This window comes from Podarcis muralis, chromosome 4 (genome assembly GCF_964188315.1).
Source record: "Podarcis muralis chromosome 4, rPodMur119.hap1.1, whole genome shotgun sequence".
NCBI lineage: Eukaryota > Metazoa > Chordata > Lepidosauria > Squamata > Lacertidae > Podarcis > Podarcis muralis.
The window spans coordinates 7153647-7175164 of record NC_135658.1 but is presented as its reverse complement, the minus strand read 5'-3'; the positions used below and the strand labels follow the sequence as shown (position 1 = coordinate 7175164).

At 43.2% G+C, this 21518-nt stretch overlaps 1 protein-coding gene and 1 long non-coding RNA gene across 3 annotated transcripts in view; one reads left to right on the top strand and one right to left on the bottom strand.

Annotated features, from left to right (window-relative positions):
- The window catches only part of LOC114595519 (uncharacterized), a 128508-nt gene extending 121815 nt beyond the window's left edge, over positions 1–6693 (bottom strand). The window contains exon 1 of the long non-coding RNA XR_013392750.1: positions 6590–6693. This is a non-coding gene — a long non-coding RNA (uncharacterized LOC114595519). The remainder of the gene's footprint in view (positions 1–6589) is intronic.
- LOC114595412 (uncharacterized) overlaps positions 1–21518 on the top strand; it is a 58634-nt gene that overhangs the window by 9049 nt on the left and 28067 nt on the right. The window contains exons 3-5 of one of the 2 annotated variants that reach the window (XM_077928062.1): positions 11358–11439; positions 11724–11806; positions 13596–13722. In XM_077928062.1, the coding sequence (XP_077784188.1) occupies positions 11358–11439; positions 11724–11806; positions 13596–13722 (292 nt within the window). The remainder of the gene's footprint in view (positions 1–11357; positions 11440–11723; positions 11807–13595; positions 13723–21518) is intronic. The other variant, XM_077928060.1, reaches the window with a different exon arrangement.

Sequence of the window (21518 nt, the reverse complement as noted above, 5' to 3'; positions counted from 1 at the left end):
TATGTTTTTCAACCTCACTAAATGAAAGAAGACAGAAAACCAACCAACTTGTTAGCAATCACATAACACACTGACAAAAGTCAACCTAAGCAAGTTGTGCTTCCTTTTTCTGGTTATTTGGCTATAATGTTTGATAGAATATGGATAATTAAACCAACTTTGTTGAATTGCATTCTTGATTAAATTATCTTTCCATTGATATATAATTTTATAATATTACTCCAAAAGAAGCAGAGTTTTGAGCCATCAAACCTCTGAAATACACTTTTCTCCAAAAGGCTTCCGCAATTTTGACAACTACTGTATATCAAACAAAGCAACATTCAACAACACATCAGAATCTCATAATAAATATGTTGGTTAATGACAAACAACACAGGTAATGAACACACACCCAACTCCCTTCAGTTCTTTTCCATTTGTTCATGAGTGTCTAACCCCTTTTTGTCTCCATTGCAGATTGTAATGAATCGGAAATCGAGAACAAAGGTGACCAAGATAAAATCCCCAGAGAGGAGAAGCCACGTAAAAATTTAGAGTGTGGAGAAAGCTGCAGTCAGAGCTCCCATTCCACTTCCCATCAACAAAATCTCATTGGAAAGAAACCATATCAGTGTGTGGAATGTGGAAAGAGCTTCAGTACGAAGGACAGTCTTACTTCCCATAAAAGAATTCATACAGGGGAGAAACCCTATCAGTGTGTGGAATGTGGAAAGAGCTTCAGGAGGAAGGACATTCTCACATTTCATCAAAGAATTCATACAGGGGAGAAACCCTATCAGTGTGTAGAATGTGGAAAGAGCTTCAGTCACAGCTTCCGTCTCTCTTCCCATAAGCGAATTCATACAGGGGAGAAACCCTATCAGTGTGTAGAATGTGGAAAGAGCTTCAGTCACAGCTTCAGTCTCACTTCCCATAAGCGAATTCATACAGGGGAGAAACCCTATCAGTGTGTGGAATGTGGAAAGAGCTTCAGGAAGAGCTGCGATCTCACTTGCCATCAAAGAATTCATACAGGGGAGAAACCCTATCAGTGCATGGAATGTGGAAAGAGCTTTAGTCACAGCCAGAGTCTCACTTTCCATCACAGAGTTCATACAGGGGAGAAACCCTATGAATGTGTGGAATGTGGAAAGAGCTTCAGGAAGAGCTCCCATCTCACTTGCCATCAAAGAATTCATACAGGGAAGAAACCCTATCAGTGTGTGGAATGTGGAAAGAGCTTCAGGAAGAGCTCCTATCTCACTTCCCATCAAAGAGTTCATACAGGGGGGAAACCCTATCAGTGTGTGGAATGTGGAAAGAGCTTCAGGAAGAAGGACCAACTCACTTGCCATCAAAGAATTCATACAGGGGAGAAACCCTATCAGTGTGTGGAATGTGGAAAGAGCTTCAGGAAGAAGGACCAACTCACTTGCCATCAAAGAATTCATACAGGGGAGAAACCCTATCAGTGTCTGGAATGTGGAAAGAGCTTCAGTCAGAGCTCCCATCTCATTTGCCATCAAATAATACATACAGGGGAGAAACGCTATGTGTAGAATGTGGAAAGAGCTTCAGTCAAAGCTCGAAACTCACTTCCCATAAAGGAATCCATACAAAGGTCGGGAAAACCAGTATACATCTTTAGTAGCCAAGAAATCCGCACCTTTATTACCTGGCCTTTGGCTGATTGACATCTAATGCCTTTTTAACATGTGGTGTTTTGTGTTTGTATGTTGTAACCATCCTGAGACCCGTAGGTATAGGAATAGGCGCCAATGCTTAAAGACCTAGGCGTCTCCCCCCCATAAAATATTTAAGGAGGCCTGTGGGGTTTGCCCTCCTAGGTGTATGACATCATACTGGGTCATAAAGAAAGGGTTAACTAAGTGTAAAATGATTAACCAATAGGAACCCAAGGGAGGAGTTAGAGTTGTTAAGAAGTGAGTCTGGAGTTAGAGAAGGGAGAGGGAGGATAAGTCTGTGGGTTGGGCTAGTTTGATGCGAGAGAGTGAGAGAATCTGTTAAGAGGAGTCAGTTAAACAGCTGGGATAATCAGTTAGAAGGTATTAGGAAGGTATAGGCCGGTAAAGAAACTAAGGTTAAGAAACTGACAAGAATAAACTTGTTCAAATAAACTTGAACACCACAGTGGAAAAAAGAGTAATCTGGGACGCAAGTAAAGCCGTTATGAGAGGGTTTCTGATACAACAGAATACGATAAAGAAAAGACTTTGGAATGAAAAGAAGGATAAGATCTTAGAGAAGATAAAAGATGGTGAGAAAAAATTGAGATCAAAACCCAAATCACAGGAGGTTCTGAGGGAAATTAAATTCCACCAAGCACAATACGCTAAATTGATAAATCAAGAAGTTGAGTGGAAAATCAAACTAATGAAACAAAGATCATTTGAATCAGCAAATAAGTGTGGGAAACTGCTAGCATGGCAGTTGAAAAAGAGACAAAAACTGAATACGGTTACAAATTTAGAGATTGAAGGGAAAAATATTTAGAAACCCGAGGAAATTAGAAAATGCTTCCAAAGATACTTTAAACAACTTTACACGCAAGGGCCGCAGAAAGAGACTGAGATAGACCAATTTTTAAAAACTAATGTATTACCAAAATTATCCCAGGAAAAGAGAACAATCCTGAATTATAAGATAACACAACAAGAAATTGAGGGTGCTATTCAGAACATGCAACTAGGTAAATCTCCAGGGCCTGATGGACTTACCTCCAAGTACTACAAGACACTGAAAGATTTTTTGATACAACCACTAATGGAGGTTTGCAACCAGATTATGGAGGGGAAGAAGGCACCGGAATCGTGGAAAGAAGCTTTCATCACATTGATACCTAAATTGGAAACTGAAAAGACACAACTTAAGAACTACCGTCCCATCTCTCTCCTAAATGTGGATTACAAAATTTTTGCGGACATTTTGGCAAGTAGACTCAAAAAAGTATTAAATGAAGTAATTCATAAGGACCAGGCCGGCTTTGTCCCAGGTAGGCATTTGTTTGCCAACACTAGAAACATTATTGACATTTTGGAACTTTTACAAACAAACATGAATACAAGAGCAGTGTTGATTTTTATTGACGCTGAGAAAGCCTTTGACAATATTTCTTGGATGTTTATGAAAAAAAATCTGGAAGGGATGGGAGTGGGACGGGGGTTTGAAAATGGAATAGAGGCAATCTATTCTGAGCAAAAAGCTAAACTGATAGTTAACAATGTGGTGACAGAAGAGTTCAAAATTGAAAAGGGAACACGACAAGGTTGCCCTATATCCCCTCTATTATTTATTTCAGTCTTGGAGGTACTTTTGAACATGATTAGGGAGGACCGGCTGGTGCAAGGAATACAGGTCGGAGCGAAACAATACAAATTAAAAGCGTTTGCAAACGATCTGGTTTTAACATTACAGGAGCCAGAATCTAGTACAAAAAGAGTCTTAGAACTGATTAATGAGTTTGGTCGGGTGGTGGGATTTAAATTGAACAAGCAAAAAATGAAGGTTTTGGGGGGGAAATTGACACCTTTGGAATCAGAAAGGTTTCAGAAAGAGACAGAGTTAAATGTGGTTAAAAAAGTGAAATACTTAGGGGTTAATTTGACTGCTAAAAACTTGAACTTATTCAAGGATAATTATGAAAAATGTTGGTCAGAGATCAAAAGGGATCTAGAAATTTGGTCAAGATTGAAACTTTCCTTGTTGGGTCGAATTGCTGCTATAAAGATGAATGTATTGCCAAAGATGTTGTTTTTGTTTCAAACCCTTCAGATTGTGGACAGAGTGGAATGTTTTGGAAAGTGGCAGAAAGATATCTCTAAATTTGTCTGGCAGGGCAAAAAGCCCCGAATAAAATTTAAAATATTAACTGATGCAAAAGAAAGAGGGGGGTTTGCCCTGCCGGACTTAAGGTTATATTATGAAGCTGCGGCTTTCTGCTGGATGAAAGATTGGTTACTTGTGGAGAACACTGATGTCCTAGATCTCGAAAGGTTTAATAATGCTTTTGGGTGGCATGCATATCTGTGGTACGACAAGGCAAAGGTTCATAAAGGGTTTAAAAACCATATTGTCAGAAAAGCAATATTTATTGTCTGGACAAAATACAAAGACTTATTGGAAAATAAAACTCCGAGATGGTTATCACCAATGGAGGCCAAGGCCCGGAAAAGACCCAATATGGAGGCCAGTTGGCCGAAATATTGGGAAATAATAGAAAAAACTGGAGAAAATTGGAGGTTGCAGAGCTTGGAGAAATTAAAGAGTAAGGTACGAGATTGGTTACATTACGCTCAAATTAAAGAGGTTTTTAATTTGGACAAAAAGATAGGATTCCAGGTGGAAAAATCGAAATTAGAGACAGAACTGTTAGAACCAAAGACTAAGGTACTTTCGAGAATGTATAACTTGCTGCTTAAATGGAATACTCAGGACGAGACAGTTAAATCAGCCATGATAAAATGGGCTCAGGATATTGGGCATAACATCATGTTTGAGGACTGGGAAAGGTTATGGACCACCGGAATAAAATTCACAGCATGTAATGCCTTGAAGGAGAATATTATGAAAATGATATATAGGTGGTACATGACCCCAGTCAAGCTAGCAAAAATATATCACCTGTCTGATAATAAATGTTGGAAATGTAAGGAGGCTGAAGGAACGTTTTTCCATCTCTGGTGGACCTGTCCAAAAGTGAAGGCCTTTTGGGAAATGATCTATAATGAGTTTAAAAAGGTATTTAAATATACCTTTATGAAGAAACCGGAGGCCTTCCTCTTGGGCATCGTCGGCCAGAAAGTGTTGAAAAAAGACAGAACCTTCTTTATGTATGTGACTACAGCAGCAAGGATTCTTATTGCGAAGTATTGGAAGACACAAGATTTACCCACACTGGAAGAATGGCAGATGCAATTGATGGACTACATAGAATTGGCGGAAATGACTGGCAGAATCCGATATTTGGGAGAAGAAACAATGGAAGAGGACTGGAAAAAGTTTAAAGACTATCTACAAAAACAGTTTAAGTTGTATGAATCTTAAGAAATTGCGTGATTTAGGAAAATATGGTTCCAGCAAATTTATGGTAAATTCAGGTTACAATTAATGGATAATAACCATTTTAGGCTAAGAAACTTAACATTTGAGAAGTACAAATTAAGATACGACACAAGGTAATAATTTGCTAATAATTTTTATTGTTAAGAATGCAGGGTAAGGGAGATGTGAGGAAGTCCTATAAGTTATATAAAAAAGTTATGAAAAGTTTTTCTTTTTCTATTACTTTTTTCTTTCTATATGTACAATGTTGATGTAGTTGTGTGTTTTATATGTGCTTTATGTTTGAAAACCTAATAAAACATTTATAAAAAAAAAGAAAAAAGAAACTGACAAGAAAAATTATCTGAAACCATAAACTTGTTACTGCTTATTAGATAAACTTGTTTATTTGGTTTAATGTTAACAACTGTCTGGACTCAGTGTGTACCCGAGAGAAATGGGTTGGTGGCAGCGGGGAAGCGATCACAGTGGTGGCACAGGGATCAATAGACCGTCAAACGTCTGGGGACCCTGTGTGGTCGCCAAAAGGCCACCCCCCAGGTTATTTTGTTCTTTCCCCAAACGCAACCTTTTATTCTTCTGCAACTTGCCATACAATTTCTCTTTCAATTTGCCCTCTTAAAAAATAAAAATAAATAAACGCACAAAGGTCACGAAGAAAACAAAATGCAAGAAAATACAAATGTGGACAGGTCCCATCTTTGCGGGCCAAACACAAAAGTTGCTTTAAAGTAGGCTTTCCCAAACTTGGGTCCCCAGCAGCTCCCGGACTACAGCTCCCATCATCCCTCCCTATTGGTCCTGCTAGCTAGGGATGATGGGAGTTGTAGTCCAAAACCAGCTGGAGACCCAAGTTTGCTTTAAAGGGAAAGTAGGCTGGCCCTGTGACACCCTCTGCTGGCCAAAAGCACTGCCCCAGAATCTGAACCACCCCCAGTACTGCTAATTGGAATTAACAGAGCGCAAAACAGAAGTTTGATCGGCACTTCAACCTCTAGGGAGCTTCTAGGCGCTTTCTGCACCACCTAGAGTACCCACAGAATTGTGGCGTCTACTGGCAACACACAGAGGAGAACAAATGAAAGACAAACACAAGGGGCAGGAAAAAATCTGGAAAGGGCCATTCCAAATGGACATCCGGTGTGAAGAGGTCACTTTCCCCACTGCTGAACAATGCCTCAGGTAGAGGAGATGGAATGCTAGAAGTGTCTCTGGGCCAAGGGGAGCTGCTGGGAAACTGAACTACGGGCTCAAAATATTACTGTTTTAAAAGGCAGCTTCCTGGCAGCTCTGCATCACCTGGAGAAAGAGATCTTGTTCTGACTCCAGCAAAAGTCAGGCTGTCAGTTCCTCACAACTGAGAGTCCTGGCAGTGGGGATGAGGTCTTTGGGATCCTCTCCCTCATAGCTGTCAACTTTTTCCTTTTGTTGCGAGGAATCCTATTCAGAATAAGGGAATTTCTCTTCAAAAAAGGGAAACGTTGACAGCTATGCTCTCCCTACTCTTGTTTCCTCCAATACTCACCATTGCTGGATGACGAAAGCCTGTGGCCCATCTTCAAGAAGAGAAAAACAAGTAATAAATGAAATAAGAAGCGAAATAAGAAACTGAGAAAATAAGAATCCACTGTTTGGCTCGCCTTGTCCTCCGTCAACTGGCACCAACTGCTCTCCTCCACTCGCCTCACTGCTAACCCAAAATGGCCGCCTGCAAGTCTGTGGTCCTTGTCACCATAGCAAACCCCCCCACCCCGGACCTGGGCCCACCTGGCTCCACCTATTGGGAGATGATCTATAATGAAATGAAAAAAAGGTTTTAAGATAACCTTTGTTAAAAGACCAGAAGCGTTTTTATTAGGTATTTTAGGGCAGGATTTACCAAAAATTAAGAATAATCCATTCATGTATGTGACAACAGCGGCCAGAATTTTACTAGCTCAAAGATGGAAAGGCGATGAAATACCAGAGAAAGAACACTGGCAAGAAAATTGATGGAATACGCTGAAATGGCGAAGCTAACTGAGAGACTTAAAGATAAGGACAATAATGACTTTTTAAAAGATTGCGAATCTTTTACGATGTATATACAGAAACAATGCATAGAAATGAACTCACTGGCAGGATTTGAGTAATGGAAAAATACAAACAGAAAATGCAATTATGAGGTAAAAATGAGAAGGAAGAGACAAATGTTATAACCTTCATTTTAATATATAAGGAATACAAATTTATTAGCAAAAGAAACAGAGGTGTTATAAACTAGGAAGGGAAGTTGAGGGAAGTCGCATGGGGGCGGGGTGTTAATTGAAATTGTAAAATGAAATTTGAATGTTTGATTATGTTAAAATTTCTTTAATTAAGTTATATTTTTTTTAAAAAAAGGAAAGAAAAGCAATGACTCCTCTTACTTAAGGGCCCCATATACCTCATGGGACACCAGAGCAGATTCCCTTGTTGCTTTTTTGAGTCAACCAGCAATGGGGGTTGCATTTCCTTATTTCCATGAGGACTGTTGCTAAAGCACATGACATGCTCTTCACACTTAGTTATCTATTAGGAACACAGGCACAAATTATTGTGTGTGTGTTTGTATTTGCAAACTACCCCAGTCTCTGAGCGGTGAGATTCCAGGGGTCCCAGGCGCTTTCCCATCTTCGGTTTCCTTGGAACGAAAGTCAGCAGAGACTGTGGCGTCTTTACGATATCTAGTTTTATTTACTCACATACACAACCGGAGTGTAGGACGGAGGGGCTCACAGCATCAAGACCCAAACAGATCTTGCTTCTCTATTAGTCGCAGCTTTGGCTCCGGCACAGAGCAAGCTGGTTTTGGGGTTTCCCACAACTCTCTCTGGGTCTTGCTTTCCTACCTAGCAGCCAGGTAGATGGGAGGGGGGAGGACAGGCCTCCCCCATTAGCTGCAGCTCTTGCAACCCAGCTCCTTTGTTGGGGATGCTGAGGAGGACACTCTATGGCCAGAGAAGGCCCTTGTTTTGCCAAGAAACTTGTCTGTGGGAATCGTGCATCCATAATGCTATGGAAAGGGTGAATGTCTTCTAGAATTCTCTGGTGTCACCAGAAGAGGAAGCCGTTCTTTTCAGTTAGGTCTGTTCTCAACTGCAGAGGATGAGTAGCCTTGGGAGTCTCTTGGGGAGATGGAAGTGATGGAAGGACTGAATCCATGAAGGAGAGCTACTTGCTGTGAGATGGGGGGAACTTCGGGCAAAGGCCAGCAGAGAAGGGATGCTGTTGGCTGCTGGTTTCTGTTTCTCCCCACTTTCCCAAAGGGCGTAACATCGGAGGTCCTGCGGGAGGAAAGAGCGTCTCAGGGTCAGGGGCCAGTCTGGGCCAAAGCGGCCCCCACTGCCCTCACCACAGAGTCCCTGGCACTCCTGGACCATGAGGGTTGCCAACTTTGGTTGTGGACCAAATTGGGGGCCAAACTGTCAGTATTTCATTCTCCCATTGCTAGTGTAACATGATACCCATGTTTACACCTTCTGTACTGTCTGTGTAAGAATGGAAGTCAGTCTGTAAATCACTTCCATCCTTTGTTTTCTTTTACTCTGACCGAGGAGGAGACGGCTGTGGAAGACAGCTCACGCCATGTTTCTTTGTTATTTTCCACTGTAAATAAACGTTGATTTCAGATTACAACACAGTTTGCAGCACATCTGCAAAGAGAATGACATGGGGACAGGTGAGTCCGTCCCTGAACACCTGGCAAGGCTATTCCAAGAGTTTTCTCCTGGATTCCAAGTCCTACTACAGGGGAGGAGGGACATCCCAGGCCTTGGGGGCAAATCCTGGCCTCCTCCTACCAGAATGTGGCTCCCCACGCTAACGAAACGCTATTACCAACCTTACGCTATTAGCTATTTCGAAAACGCTATTTCGAAAGGAGAACACTCACCTGATCAATACAATAAATAATAATAATAATAATAATAATAATAATAATAATAATAATAAATTTATACCCCACCCATCTGACTGGGTTTCCCCAGCCACTCTGGGCGGCTTCCAACAAAATATTAAAATACAACAGTCCAACAAATATTAAAAGCTTCCCTAAACATAATAACAACCACCATCCATTTTCAGTCCTTTGAATTAGCAATTGAGCATTTCTGGAAAGGGAAATAGCATACTTTTGTATATTAGTATAAAAAGCATGTTTAAGAAAGTATTACTCATTTATGATGAGAATAGGATTTATTTCTTTTGAAATTCGCTGGGTTCCTCCTTGGCAGCCAGTGCGATTGTTTCAGCAGGGCTAGAACTCAGGACCCGCTGCCTTGAGGGACACCTAAGAGCAGTTTGGCAGGGGAAAGGTCTCCCTTGGGAGGTGGTGGACTCTCCTTCCTTGGAGGTTTCTAAGCAGAGATCGGACGGCCATCTGCCATGGATGCTTTAGCGGAGATTCCTGCCTTGCTGGGGGTTGGACTAGATGACCCTGGGATCCCCTCCTATCTCTCCACTCCGGAATTCAAGGAGGAGCTTCCTTGCCTCCTGCAAAGCCCTTTTCCCTGCAAGCTCTTCCTCTCTTCCAGGGAGGGAGATGCTCAGAGTCCAGCCAAGAGCCTCACCCCCAAAAGGATATCTGGGCATTGGCGTAGCTAGGGGGGCAGATACCCCTCTAAATCCATTAAAAATAATAAGAATCTGAGGTTCTGCCAAGCGAGAGAGGGCTGAGCTGGAGGGACTCGGCTTGGCAAGGGTTAAAAGGAAGTGAGCTGCCTTCCTAGAGAGGACAGGAAGCAAGGGGGACAGGTCCTCCAGAGCCAAGGCCCCTCCGTCCCTCCCCAGTTCTTTCCTTGCTTTGGGGTCTCTCCTGCAAGGGCTGCCTCGCTGTCCCCTCCTGGGATCTGGTGAGTCTCCTCTCTCTCCCCCCAGAGGGTGCAGTGGGGAGACGGGGGGGGGGGTCCCAGGGCTGCAGCAGGGGAAGATGCCTGGGGGGCCTGATCCGGGAGGGGCCAGGTCTGCCACGCTCTCCTTCCTGGAGATCACAGGATCCCAAACTCACTTGGCCGTCCGCCCCCCCCTTCAGAAAAAATCTCCCTGCTTTAAACAAAGGAGTCCCTGGGACTTTAACTCTGTGTGTCATCGCTCAGCCTCATTGCACAACAGAGGAAACATGTGCAAATGGTTTTCCAAAGCTGGACGAGGAGGTGGACTAGCCCCCTCCCCAGGAAAGGCCAGGAATAAAGAGAGGGATCCCAGCCCATAGTCTGGCTGCTGCATTGCGGACCAGTTTCCCAGTCATCTCCAAGGGCAGCTCCACATGGAGGCCACTGCAGCAATCCCCTCGCACCCAGAGCATGGCATCCCAGGACCACGTCCTCTCTGTCCCAAAGGGATTGTTGCTGGCAAAGCAGCCGGAAATGGGCGCTGCTACTCACCAAGCCTTGGCATCAACGGCTGTGTGTGAGTTACGTTATCTAACAGAATAACAACAACAACAACAATAATAATAATAAATTATTTTTATGATGTCTTTGGCCCTGCCCACTTGGCCCCCAGGGGGTTGGTCAGGTACATACCTGGCCCTCAGAGCAAAGAAAAAGCGACCCCACCCCAGGAATCTGTCTGGAGAGCGGCAGAGAGTCCAAGTGCAAGAAAAAGAGACAGAAGCAGGGGGGTGGGGTGGGAGTGGGAGTGGGGGGGAGCAACTCCTGCCTGAAGACCTCCGGGTGAGGACCACCACTAGAGCCAAGCATCCATTTTTCACAAGATACAAACAATTCCCTTGTCAGTCAGTTCTGACTTCATTCATTGACTGGAAGGGCAGCAGAAACCAGGTTGATTAATCTCCCAGAAATCCCTTCAGTTGCCTCCACATTTTGCATTGCTAGAAGGCTAGAGACGTATTTCTTCTCCTCTTTCTTTTCAAAAAGATTGTTCATGGTCTGGGATGCGGTGCAATCCTGCCCTGGTTCCCAGCAAGACTCATCCATGCTTGCTCAGGGAACCATTTTCTCCGCTGCCCTACAAATTCTGTAACAGAATAATGTATTTGCTTTGTAGAAATTCCTAGAGCTTTTCATTACGACAAACAGAAGGTTTCCTCCTGAATCAGGCAGAGGAGAGAAAGCAGGTGAGGGAGACTTTCCTCTGGATACTCCCAAGGGGCTCCAAACAGGACAGAAAACATCCCATAATGGTCTGCTGATGGCCCATCCGTTTTCTGGGAAAGCATCCATGGAATGAGATCTCACACCCTTCAAGTCTTTGCCATTCTCTTTCTAATATTTCTCACCTTTCTGTGTTTTTAATCCGTGTTTCTTTTTCAGGGAAAGGATCTCTTTGCAGAAATGGACCTGGATTCCTGTGAGGCAGAGAGGCCTCCCTTGGACACCAGAGAGAGGCCACTGGGTAAGGAGGAAGGTGGTTTTTCTCTGTCTGGTCTCATTCCGTTGGTTTCCCAACTCATCTGGGGGTTCTTTTCATCTTGTTTTGCGGGGAAACAGTTGGGAACAAGGGTCCAGAGGAGGGGAGATGTATTTCTGCACAACTAACATATGAAATGGGCACAAATGTCCAAATGCTCTCAGTAGGTTAGTCTTTCTCAAAGGCCCATCTGTAGTTAGAGATGCCCTGTTTCACCTGTGAGAGAAGCAGACACTCCTGGCGTCCTGCTTACCTTTTTTTTCTTGCAGGTGGCAGAAGGATGCCGGCAAGACCTCCTGATCCGCCTTTTCATGGGGGCAGAAGGGAAGCAGCGGCTGTGGAACCAGATCAGGTCAGGGGAAGCTGCCTTGTGGGGACAGAGGCCAAGGGATGGAGCAATGTCATGGACTGGTTGGGCACAGCGGAGTAGTGGGAGGAAGCAGCCAGGAAACCAGAAAGGGAAGATGGCTGAGAGCTGAAGGAGTGGAGGTGGAGGAAGGATGAGCGGTCAGAGGGGCAAGAGGGAGAAGGCTGGGAAGAGGAGGTGTCAGAAGCTGAAGGGGTTACAGGGCTTAGTGAGCTGGGAGACTCTGTGGCAGAATGCAGTGCAGAATCAGAGGCAGAAGAGGAAAGAGGCGAGTGGGAGAGGAAGGTCGAGAGGCAGAGGTGAGTCAGGATAGGAAGAGCCACCGGTGGCTCCCTCTCCTTTTGCCAGAAGCCACCCTCCCTGCTTGTCTCTCAGAGCCAGGAGACCCCGTGCAATGCAGGAATCTCTGCTAGATCATCCAAGACAGATGGCCATCCAAAACAAGCTTATTTTACAGTGGTGCCCCACAAGACGAATGCCTCGCAAGACGGAAAACTCACTAGACAAAAGGGTTTTCTGTTTTTTGAGCTGCTTCGCAAGACAAATTTCCCTATGGGCTTGCTTCGCAAGACGAAAACGTCTTGCAAGTTTGTTTCCTTTTTCTTAACACTGTTAATACAGTTGCGACTTGACTTCGAGGAGCAACTCATAGAACGCAGTGTACATAGTAGCCTTTTTTGAGGTTTTTAAAGACTTTGGTGATTTTTGAAGCTTTTCCAAAACTTCTTTTGCAGCCATTTGGTAAGTTAAGCTTTTAAAACTTTTTTGGGGGGGCTTTGGATTTTGGGTTGGGGTGTTTGGAATTCAAGGACTTGGTGTTGGGGAGGGGTTTGCAAGAATCTGGAAGCTTGTGTGTGTTTTTTTCTGCATTTTTATGATTTTCTGTGACCATTGGGCAACTCTGCTGTTTTTTTTAAAAAAATTCTGGGTTTGAATTTTGAAATGCTCTTTACAGTATGTGTGACTTTAAAGAGCACTTAATAAACTCTTGTTGTACCAAATTTGGCTTTGTTTGGACTTTTTTTGACCATAGGAACGCATTAATTGATTTTCAATGCATTCCTATGGGATTTCGTGCTTCGCAAGACGAAAAATTCGCTAGACGAAAAAATTCGCGGAACGAATTAATTTCGACTTGCGAGGCACTACTGTATTTCTAGATTGATCACTGAATGCTAAAATCGGTTTCTAAGCAGTGAACAAATCAGAACAAATAGTGGCCTGGATGCACCTAACCAGCCCCATTGGCTGCAAAATGGGGCCTGCCCCCCATTCCTCCCCCTCTCCATGCCTCCATGAATCCCTTGAATTTGGCTCTAGGGCATTGGGAGGGAACTCCCCAGAACAGCTCAGGAGGAGAGGGAAAAGAAGAAGAAGAGTTTGGATTTGATATCCCGCCTTTCACTCCCCTTCAGGAGTCTCAAAGCGGCTAACATTCTCCTTTCCCTTCCTCCCCCACAACAAACACTCTGTGAGGTGAGTGAGGCTGAGAGACTTCAAGGAAGTGTGACTGGCCCAAGGTCACCCAGCAGCTGCAAGTGGCGGAGTCAATCCTTCCATTGGGGAAACTGGAATGCTTGAGTACCACCTATTTGCACAAAGATGAACACCCATAATTAAAACGGAAAATAAAATAAGCACCCAGAATTAATATGTGCAGCAAAGCAATCCTATTGAAACAACACCACAATTAACAGGAAGGACACAACAGAGCATTGTGTAGCAGATCATATTTCTGCTGTCTCAGAGGAGGACATTTCCCTTTTTCTTTTAGGGTCCATTGTGCTTTGAAAATGTTGCTGTTGGTTTCACAGACAAGGAGTGGGCATTCCTGGATCCTGACCAGAGAGCTCTGCAAAAGGATGTCATGGAGGAGAATCCTGGGATTGTGCCCTCTCTTGGTAAGGCTCCCTCTGGGATCGTCGTATTTGCTGGAAATTCAAAAAATACCTCTATGGGACCAACCTCATATATTTTCACAGAGCTCAACAGTGCCCCATATAACACCTGGGAACCTAACATCCCTACAATAAAGAGTAATTTAGTGTTTTTTCTTTGAACAATCTTCCTCAGATTATTCCTTTTTCTACCATGATTGAGCTGGTCTGAACTTCCCAGGTCATCTAAAATGTCAGCTTCAGAATTGTTAGGAAAGATAAGTAGCGTCCGGTTTTCTGTTTTTGTTTTTGCTCCTGTCAGTCTTGGGTTGACCAAAGAGCCGACTGGCAGCGAAGCTCGGGTGCTGCCAGCCAGAGAAGAAGCAGGCCTAGGGAGAGGGGAGTTAGCAGCAGAAGGCAGAGAGGAGGGGGAGATCAACTGTCATCTGAGCTCTGAACAAAGGGGAGAAGAAAAACAGAGACAGTGACAGACAGCTGTGTGAGAGCTACAGGAGTGAGTCAGACGCTGGAATGCAGGAAGCATTCTCTGCCAAATCTCATAGGATCTGAAAAGTGGTCAAGACAGGCCAGCTCAAGACAGGTCAAGACAAGAAAGATACTGGAAGAGAAGGTGGGGGCCTCCATGCTGGGGAAGGGGGAGGAGCTCAGTCTGGGCAACTCCATCTTGTGGGGAGGACGATGAGTAGAGGAGCTCCGTCCAAGTTTGTTGTTTTAGCAATAAATCTGCAATTATTAACAGCCAGAGTCGTCTCACGTTTGTGGGAGAGACCAAGCCATAACAAGGACTGACATTGGAGATGGAGGGGATGCCATGACTGGGCCAAACAAAATCCATCCCAGAGAAGAGCTAGGCTTATGGAATCTCAGGTAGTAGTAGCAGTGATGAGGATGAGGATGATACAGTGGTACCTCGGTTTACAAATGCCCATAATAATAATAATAATAATAATCTGATTCCATATAAAAAGAACATTAACTTTAAAATGAACAACTTCTACTAGTGGCCAAAATTGTGGAAACCTTTTGTGAAAAGTGTATTTCTGAGGTTTGATGGCTCATAACTCCACCTTTGTGTGGAATAATGCAATAAATTAAATAGCAATGGAAAGATAATTTAATGAAGAATGTAATGCAATGACTTTTATGATGGAGTATGTATTAGAACAGCAGTCATAAAGAAAAAACGTGAAACCTTTGGTAACCATTGGTAACCTTTAGCTTTCATTACGGCCTTACAACATCTTCCCATGAAGTGAATCAAGTTTTTAGTTCTGCAGTTGTAATAATGTGAAACAAAGACTGAATTATTGCCTCTGTTAATTGGGCTTTATTGCTGGGTTGCCTCTGTTTAAAATGTTTCTTTAGTCGACTGCATAGATTTCCAATTGGGTTAAAGTTTTGGCTATTCCCAGGCCATTCCGGCAGTGGAATAGGATTATCTTGAAAGCACTTTTTCAACACAGCAGCAACATGACATGGAGCTGAATCCTGTTGAAATAGAAAACAAACAAACAAACAAAAAACCAAATATAAATGCTTCAGTATCTGGGTAAAGATCACCTGCGGAACGCTTCAGTTTGGGCTCAAGCTTTTCGTTTATGTATTTGGGGGGTGTTTAAAATCCAGTTGCGAACGACTCTTGGGTTGTGGCGCTGCAGTATTGGTGTTAAATAAGTAATGATCAGACGAAAGGCGTCCTGGAAACAGGAGATTGATCTGTGTGCGCAGCTGGTCTCCTGGTGAGCCACCAAGGTCACCTTGCATGACCCTGAAAGGCTGATGCAATGTAAGAACCTAAGAATCCAAGAGTCTTGCTGGATCCATATGAGGTCCATATAGTTCAGCATCCTGGTCCCAATCGGATGCCCATTTGAGATTCCCAGCATTCGGAAGCATATTGCCTCATACAGTGGAGGTCCAACACTGTAGTCCTACAACAGCCATGCAAGGTGGGCCAGGGCCCTTGGTCTGGATAGAGACAGAGGCTTAAAGCCCCCAGCCCTTCACACTAGGTTCTGTGATAATAATTTTAAGGTCTTAAAGGTAAAGGGAACCCTGACCATTAGGTCCAGTCGTGACCGACTCTGGGGTTGTGGCACTCATCTCACTTTATTGGCCGAGGGAGCCAGCGTACAGCTTCTGGGTCATGTGGCCAGCATGACTAAGCCGCTCTGGCGAACCAGAGCAGGGCACCGAAACACCGTTTACCTTCCCGCTGGAGTGGTACCTATTTATCTACTTGCACTTTTACGTGCTTTCGAACTCCTAGGTTGGCAAGAGCAGGGACCGAGCAACGGGAGCTCACTCAGTAGTGGAGATTCAAACCGCTAACATTCTGATTGGCAAGCCCCAGGATCTGTAGTTTAGACCACAGCACCACCCGCTTCCCATTTTGGGGGCATTTACATTCCCATTAATGACGCAAATTCTGCCCACACCTTTTACTGCCATACAACCCCAGATCATCACACTATCTGGGTGTTTCATGGTTGGTGTAATGCAAGTAGCATGTAAATCTTCTCTGATTCTTCTCCTTGTGTATTTCATGCCATCACCACCAAGCAAGGAGATTTGGGTCTTATCCGTCCAAATAACACTGTCCCATTGTTCCTCTGTCCAGTTAACATGGGTTTAATCTTTTCAACCTTTGATTGAGAGATAACAATGGCTTTTTCCTTAGAATTCTAACATTTTGACCAGTCCTTGCACTCAACTTCACATTGCATCTCGCCATGTCATCTTGTATACACCCAGATGATATTCTTCTGTCATGTAGGGACAGTCTCTACATTCTTCGATCGTCACTTGCCTTTGTGCACCTCTTCCTGCCTTTACCAGTCTGATTTTGTAGTGACTGAGTCTCCATATACATCTTCAAAAATATAGAAATGCCAGCTTTGGTTATGTTTCTCCCAATCTCTCTTCAAATTTATTCATAATTGTAGCCTTGTTCACGTAATACTACTATTTTACATTGCTTTCTGGGTGACCCGTCAACTTTTTGTGCCATTTCTATAATTTTATTATGTTTTACAACCTCACTAAATGAAAGAACACAAAAAAAACCAACCAACTTGATAGCAATCACATAACACATTGACAAAAGTCAACCTAAGCAAGTTGTGCTTCCTTTTTCTGGTTATTTGACTATAACATTTGATAAAATATGAGTAATTGAACAAACTTGCATTCTTGATGGATTGCATTCTTGATTAAATTATCTTTCCATTGATATACAATTTTATGTTATTCCTATAAAAGAAGTGGTGTTATGAGCCATCAAACCTCTGAAATACACTTTTTTCCAAAAGGCTTCCACAATTTTGACCACTACTGTGTATCAAACAAAGCAACATTCAACAACTCATCAGAATCTAATAATAAATATGTTGGTTAACGACAAGCAACACAGGTAATGAACACACACCCAACTTGAAGCGCAGCATAAATTAACAATGCAGAGTTTTTAAGTGAAAGAATAAGAGCTTTACTGAGCTAAAATAAACTTCTTCATAAAAACATGGTTCCAAACAGTTTGACTGAGATTACATACTGACTCTGCTCACAACTGAGGCAGACTGACTCTGACTGAAATCTTACAGAGAACACAGAGAGAAAATGGCTGCTAAGTCACATGTCAGAGCGACTCAACAGTTAGCAGTTAGGCCTGAATGACTTTAGCAGGCCCAAATGATTGTGCAGTCCCAGCACTTCCCAGCCTGCTTTGCTGCTTCTGCTCTCATGTGTCTTTGTCACATGACACTCCCCCAAAGACCTAGAGAGCAGAAGCATAAACATGAAAAATTAACTTATTCATATACTTTGTCCACAAGATTCAGCTTTGCAATCAATTCAACATGTTGCACCCTAGGGAACGTTTTGTAAATAAATCAGACAAATTATCCTGTGATTGACAATAAACCAACTTAATCACATTACATTGTATATAGTCTTTAACATTGCAAAATTTGGTGGCCATGTGTTTTGCACGTGCTGAAGTGTTCCCTGAATTAGCGATTGTGATACCAGCTTGATTATCCTCATAGATTGTCACAGGCTGTTGCACTTCATATCCCAAATCATTTAATACCTGGGTGTACCATGTGACTTCATTACACTCTTCAGATAATGCAGGAAATTCTGCCTTACATGTAGATGTGGCAACAAAACCTTGCTTTTTGGATTTCCAACCAATTAGTGAATTTCTAAACATGACCACTAGACCGCTGGTTGATTTTCTCGTGGGTGGACAATTTGCGAAGTTACTGTCCACAAACACCTGCAAATCACTTGAATTAGATGCAGATAATTTTATACACTTACTCTGTGTACCCTTCAGGTATCTCAGTATTTGCTTCACAGCAGCCCAATAATTTACACTAGGCTTACTTACTTTTCTGGCTTAATTTACACTAGGCTTACTTAGAATGCCTACACAAAATGAAATATCAGGCTCAGGTACAGAAGAGATCTTATTACCGATTGGTATAAATCTGGTTAGGGACGCGGGTGGCGCTGTGGGTAAAACCACAGTGTCTAGGACTTGCCGATCGTATGGTCGGCGGTTTGAATCCCCGCGGCAGGGTGAGCTCCCATCTTTCGGTCCCAACTCCTGCCCACCTAGCAGTTCGAAAGCACCTTTAAGTGCAAGTAGATAAATAGGTACCGCTTTATAGCGGGAAGGTAAATGGCGTTCCGTGTGCTGCTCTGGTGCAGGCTCGCCAGAGCAGCGATGTCACACTGGCCACGTGACCCGGAAGTGTCTGCGGACGGCGCCGGCTCCCGGCCTCTAGAGTGAGATGAGCACACAACCCTAGAGTCTGTCAAGACTGGCCCGTATGGGCAGGGGTACCTTTACCTTTACCTATAAATCTGGTTGATCAAACGAAACATCATTTTCAGTCTTTTGAAAATCTACAGTCATAGGGGTTTGCACAGCATTACAATCCTGCATTTCTAGCTGTTCAAGCAGACCTTTAATCTTTTGCTGTTGGCATATTAAGAAACTTCCACCTGCTTCTCTGCATATTTGGACCCCTAAATAGTGACTTATTGGTCCTAGGTCTTTTAGTTTGAAATGTTTTTCCAACTGATTTGCTATCTTTTGAATTTTACCTGTGGGACTACCTGCCACCATCAAGTCATCTACAAAGATCAAAACCAATATGTAATTGTTGACTGATCCTTTCATATACAATCAAGGGTCAGCAATACTCCTTTTAAATCCAAGATTTGAGTTGTGTGTTTATACAATCGTTCCAGCATTTAGCACTTTGCTTAAGACCATAGACAGCTTTGTCTAATTTCACACCAAATCATTCCCCTCCTCAAACCCTGGGGGTTGTCCCATGTATATCATCTAGTCCAGAGGAGCATTTAGATATGCAGAAGTAATATCATAATGACTCACTTCCAATTTCTTGTCGGCTGCAACAGACAAAACAAGCCTCACCGATTCCGCCTTGGCAGTGGGCGCAAAAAGCTCACCATAGTGAATTCCTGGTTTTTGTGCAAAACCTTTTGCTAGCAGTCTAGCTTTAAAACATGTGTCACCAGACACCTGAATCTTCCTTTAAAGACCCACCTGCTAGAAATTCACTTTTCACCTGGTGGCAATTTGGCTAGTGTGTAAACCTTATTTTCTTTGAATGATCTCAACTCTTCTTTCATGGCGTCAAACCATTGGGTTTGTTCCTTAGAAGGTAGTTTCAGAACTTGAGCAAAGTCCTGCGGCTCTGTACAATTAACATGACACCCTTTTGTTGCACCAAAAGTCAATTTATCTGGAGGGATACCCTTGGTAGTCTGTGTGGACCTCCTAGGAATAACCACTGGGCTTTCCTTCTCTTGTTGCTCCTCCAGTTCATCATTTTGTTGTTCCTCTGATTCACTGCTTCTGGCACTTTGCAAAGTGTCAGTGTCTGAGGGCAAATTTTCCCCACTTTCTAGCTTTTCTTCAGCAGCTGGCTGCCTGAGAGGCTCCTGTGGCTGTACTGAGAGAGGAATTAAAATACTAGGATTGGCATCAACCTGTTCCCACCTATCCTGTTCAGCAAAGCATTCTGTTGGGAATATCACCCGTGACAGTAGTGAAAGTATGGTTCACTAGAAAATTTGCAATCAGGAGAGCTTCTCTCCAGAGCTTTGCATCATTTTGATGCAATCCAGCTTCAGTTAACAAGCTGTCCTTTACAATTTGTATGACACCCACATGTCTCTCTGCAACTCCATTTTCCCAGGGACTATTTGGACATGTAAGACGATGCGTTATTCCATGGCGTTTAAGCCATGCCTGGAATGATTACTTAAATGATTACTTAAATATTCACCTCCTCGGTCGGTTTGGAGTTGAATAACTGGCCTTTGAAAACGTCCTTCTGCCCATACCTTCCAGGACTTAAAAGCATCAGCACATTCTGATTTGTTTCTCAATAGATATAGCCATGAATACCTTGTTTTATCATCCACAATAATTAGGCAGTATCTAGATCCTCCCTCACTCTCTGGAAAAGGAACAATTAAGTCAGAATGAACAAGTTGCAAAGAATGTATAGAAATTCTATCACTTCTACCTGGTATTGGTTGCAACTTTGATTTTGCTTGCTTGCAAATAGCACATTCAAGGTATGTGCTGCACTGATTGACATTTAAATCTTTACATATTTTTTGCATGTTCTCCAGATATTTGAAACTTGCATGCCCCATTTTTCTATGCAAAGCATGGATGCAGTTTTTATGCGGGCAATTAGAGTTTTGCTGACATAGTTCAGTTATTAACACATCATTTTTTCCATCTTTTGGTCTCTCTGTGACCCCGTCACTGGGCGGAGAATGCTGTAAAGAATACAAGCCATCCACCATTTTTGTAGAAGCAATTACCTTGCCCTGCTTCTTAATAAAACACTCATCACCCTCAAAAATAAATTCAAAACCAACATTTGTAAGGTATGAAATTGACAATAAAGAAAATTCTAGTTCTTCAACAACAATATATCCCTCAATTCTGCGTCTAGGCATGGCAAATAGCACATAGCTATACCTGAGACTGGGCAATTCTGCCCATCAGCAAGATAAATGCTGTCCTTGCCTTTTGGCAATTTGCTGAGTGTTGTAAAGCAGTCAGGGTTGTTCATTATGATTCTAGCAGAGCCAGTCCAAAATGTAGCTGTCTGGAAAAAAATTCTTTTCTTTTCTTGCGGCGGCCGAGACGAAATGTATCCACTTTTCTGTCTCACATGGATCGCTCGCTTTTCCTGGGATTTTCACACAGCAATTTTTCTTCATGTGCCCGAGCTTGCCACACCGATAGCATTTCTTTGCCAACATGGCACGATCTGTGGAGCGTTCTTCGGTCCCATCTTCTCATGAGAATCTGGGTCTCTGGTTAGCAGGGCGACTCAAACTCCACCAGTCTGCCTTCTCACTCAGCTTTTCCACGCACTTTTCAGATTCCTCCTGTAGACGGGTTGTTACATACGCCATCGATAAATCTTCTTGCCTCATGCTTTCAAGAGAGGCTATCACAATATTAAAGCTTGGTGGGAGACTGGATAGCAGGATATAGATTTGATCCAGGTCTACAAATCTTTTACCTCTCCTTTGCAACTAGAGGAATAATGTGCAAAGTCTGGAGGTGTGTGACTAAACATCCACCTTCAGGTAGCACAGTTCTGTACAGTCTCCTGTTGTTGTTGTTGTTGTTGTTGTTGTTTAGTCATTTAGTCATGTCCAACTCTTCGTGACTCCATAGACCAGAGGACGCCAGGCACTCCTGTCTTCCACTACCTCCCGCAGTTAAT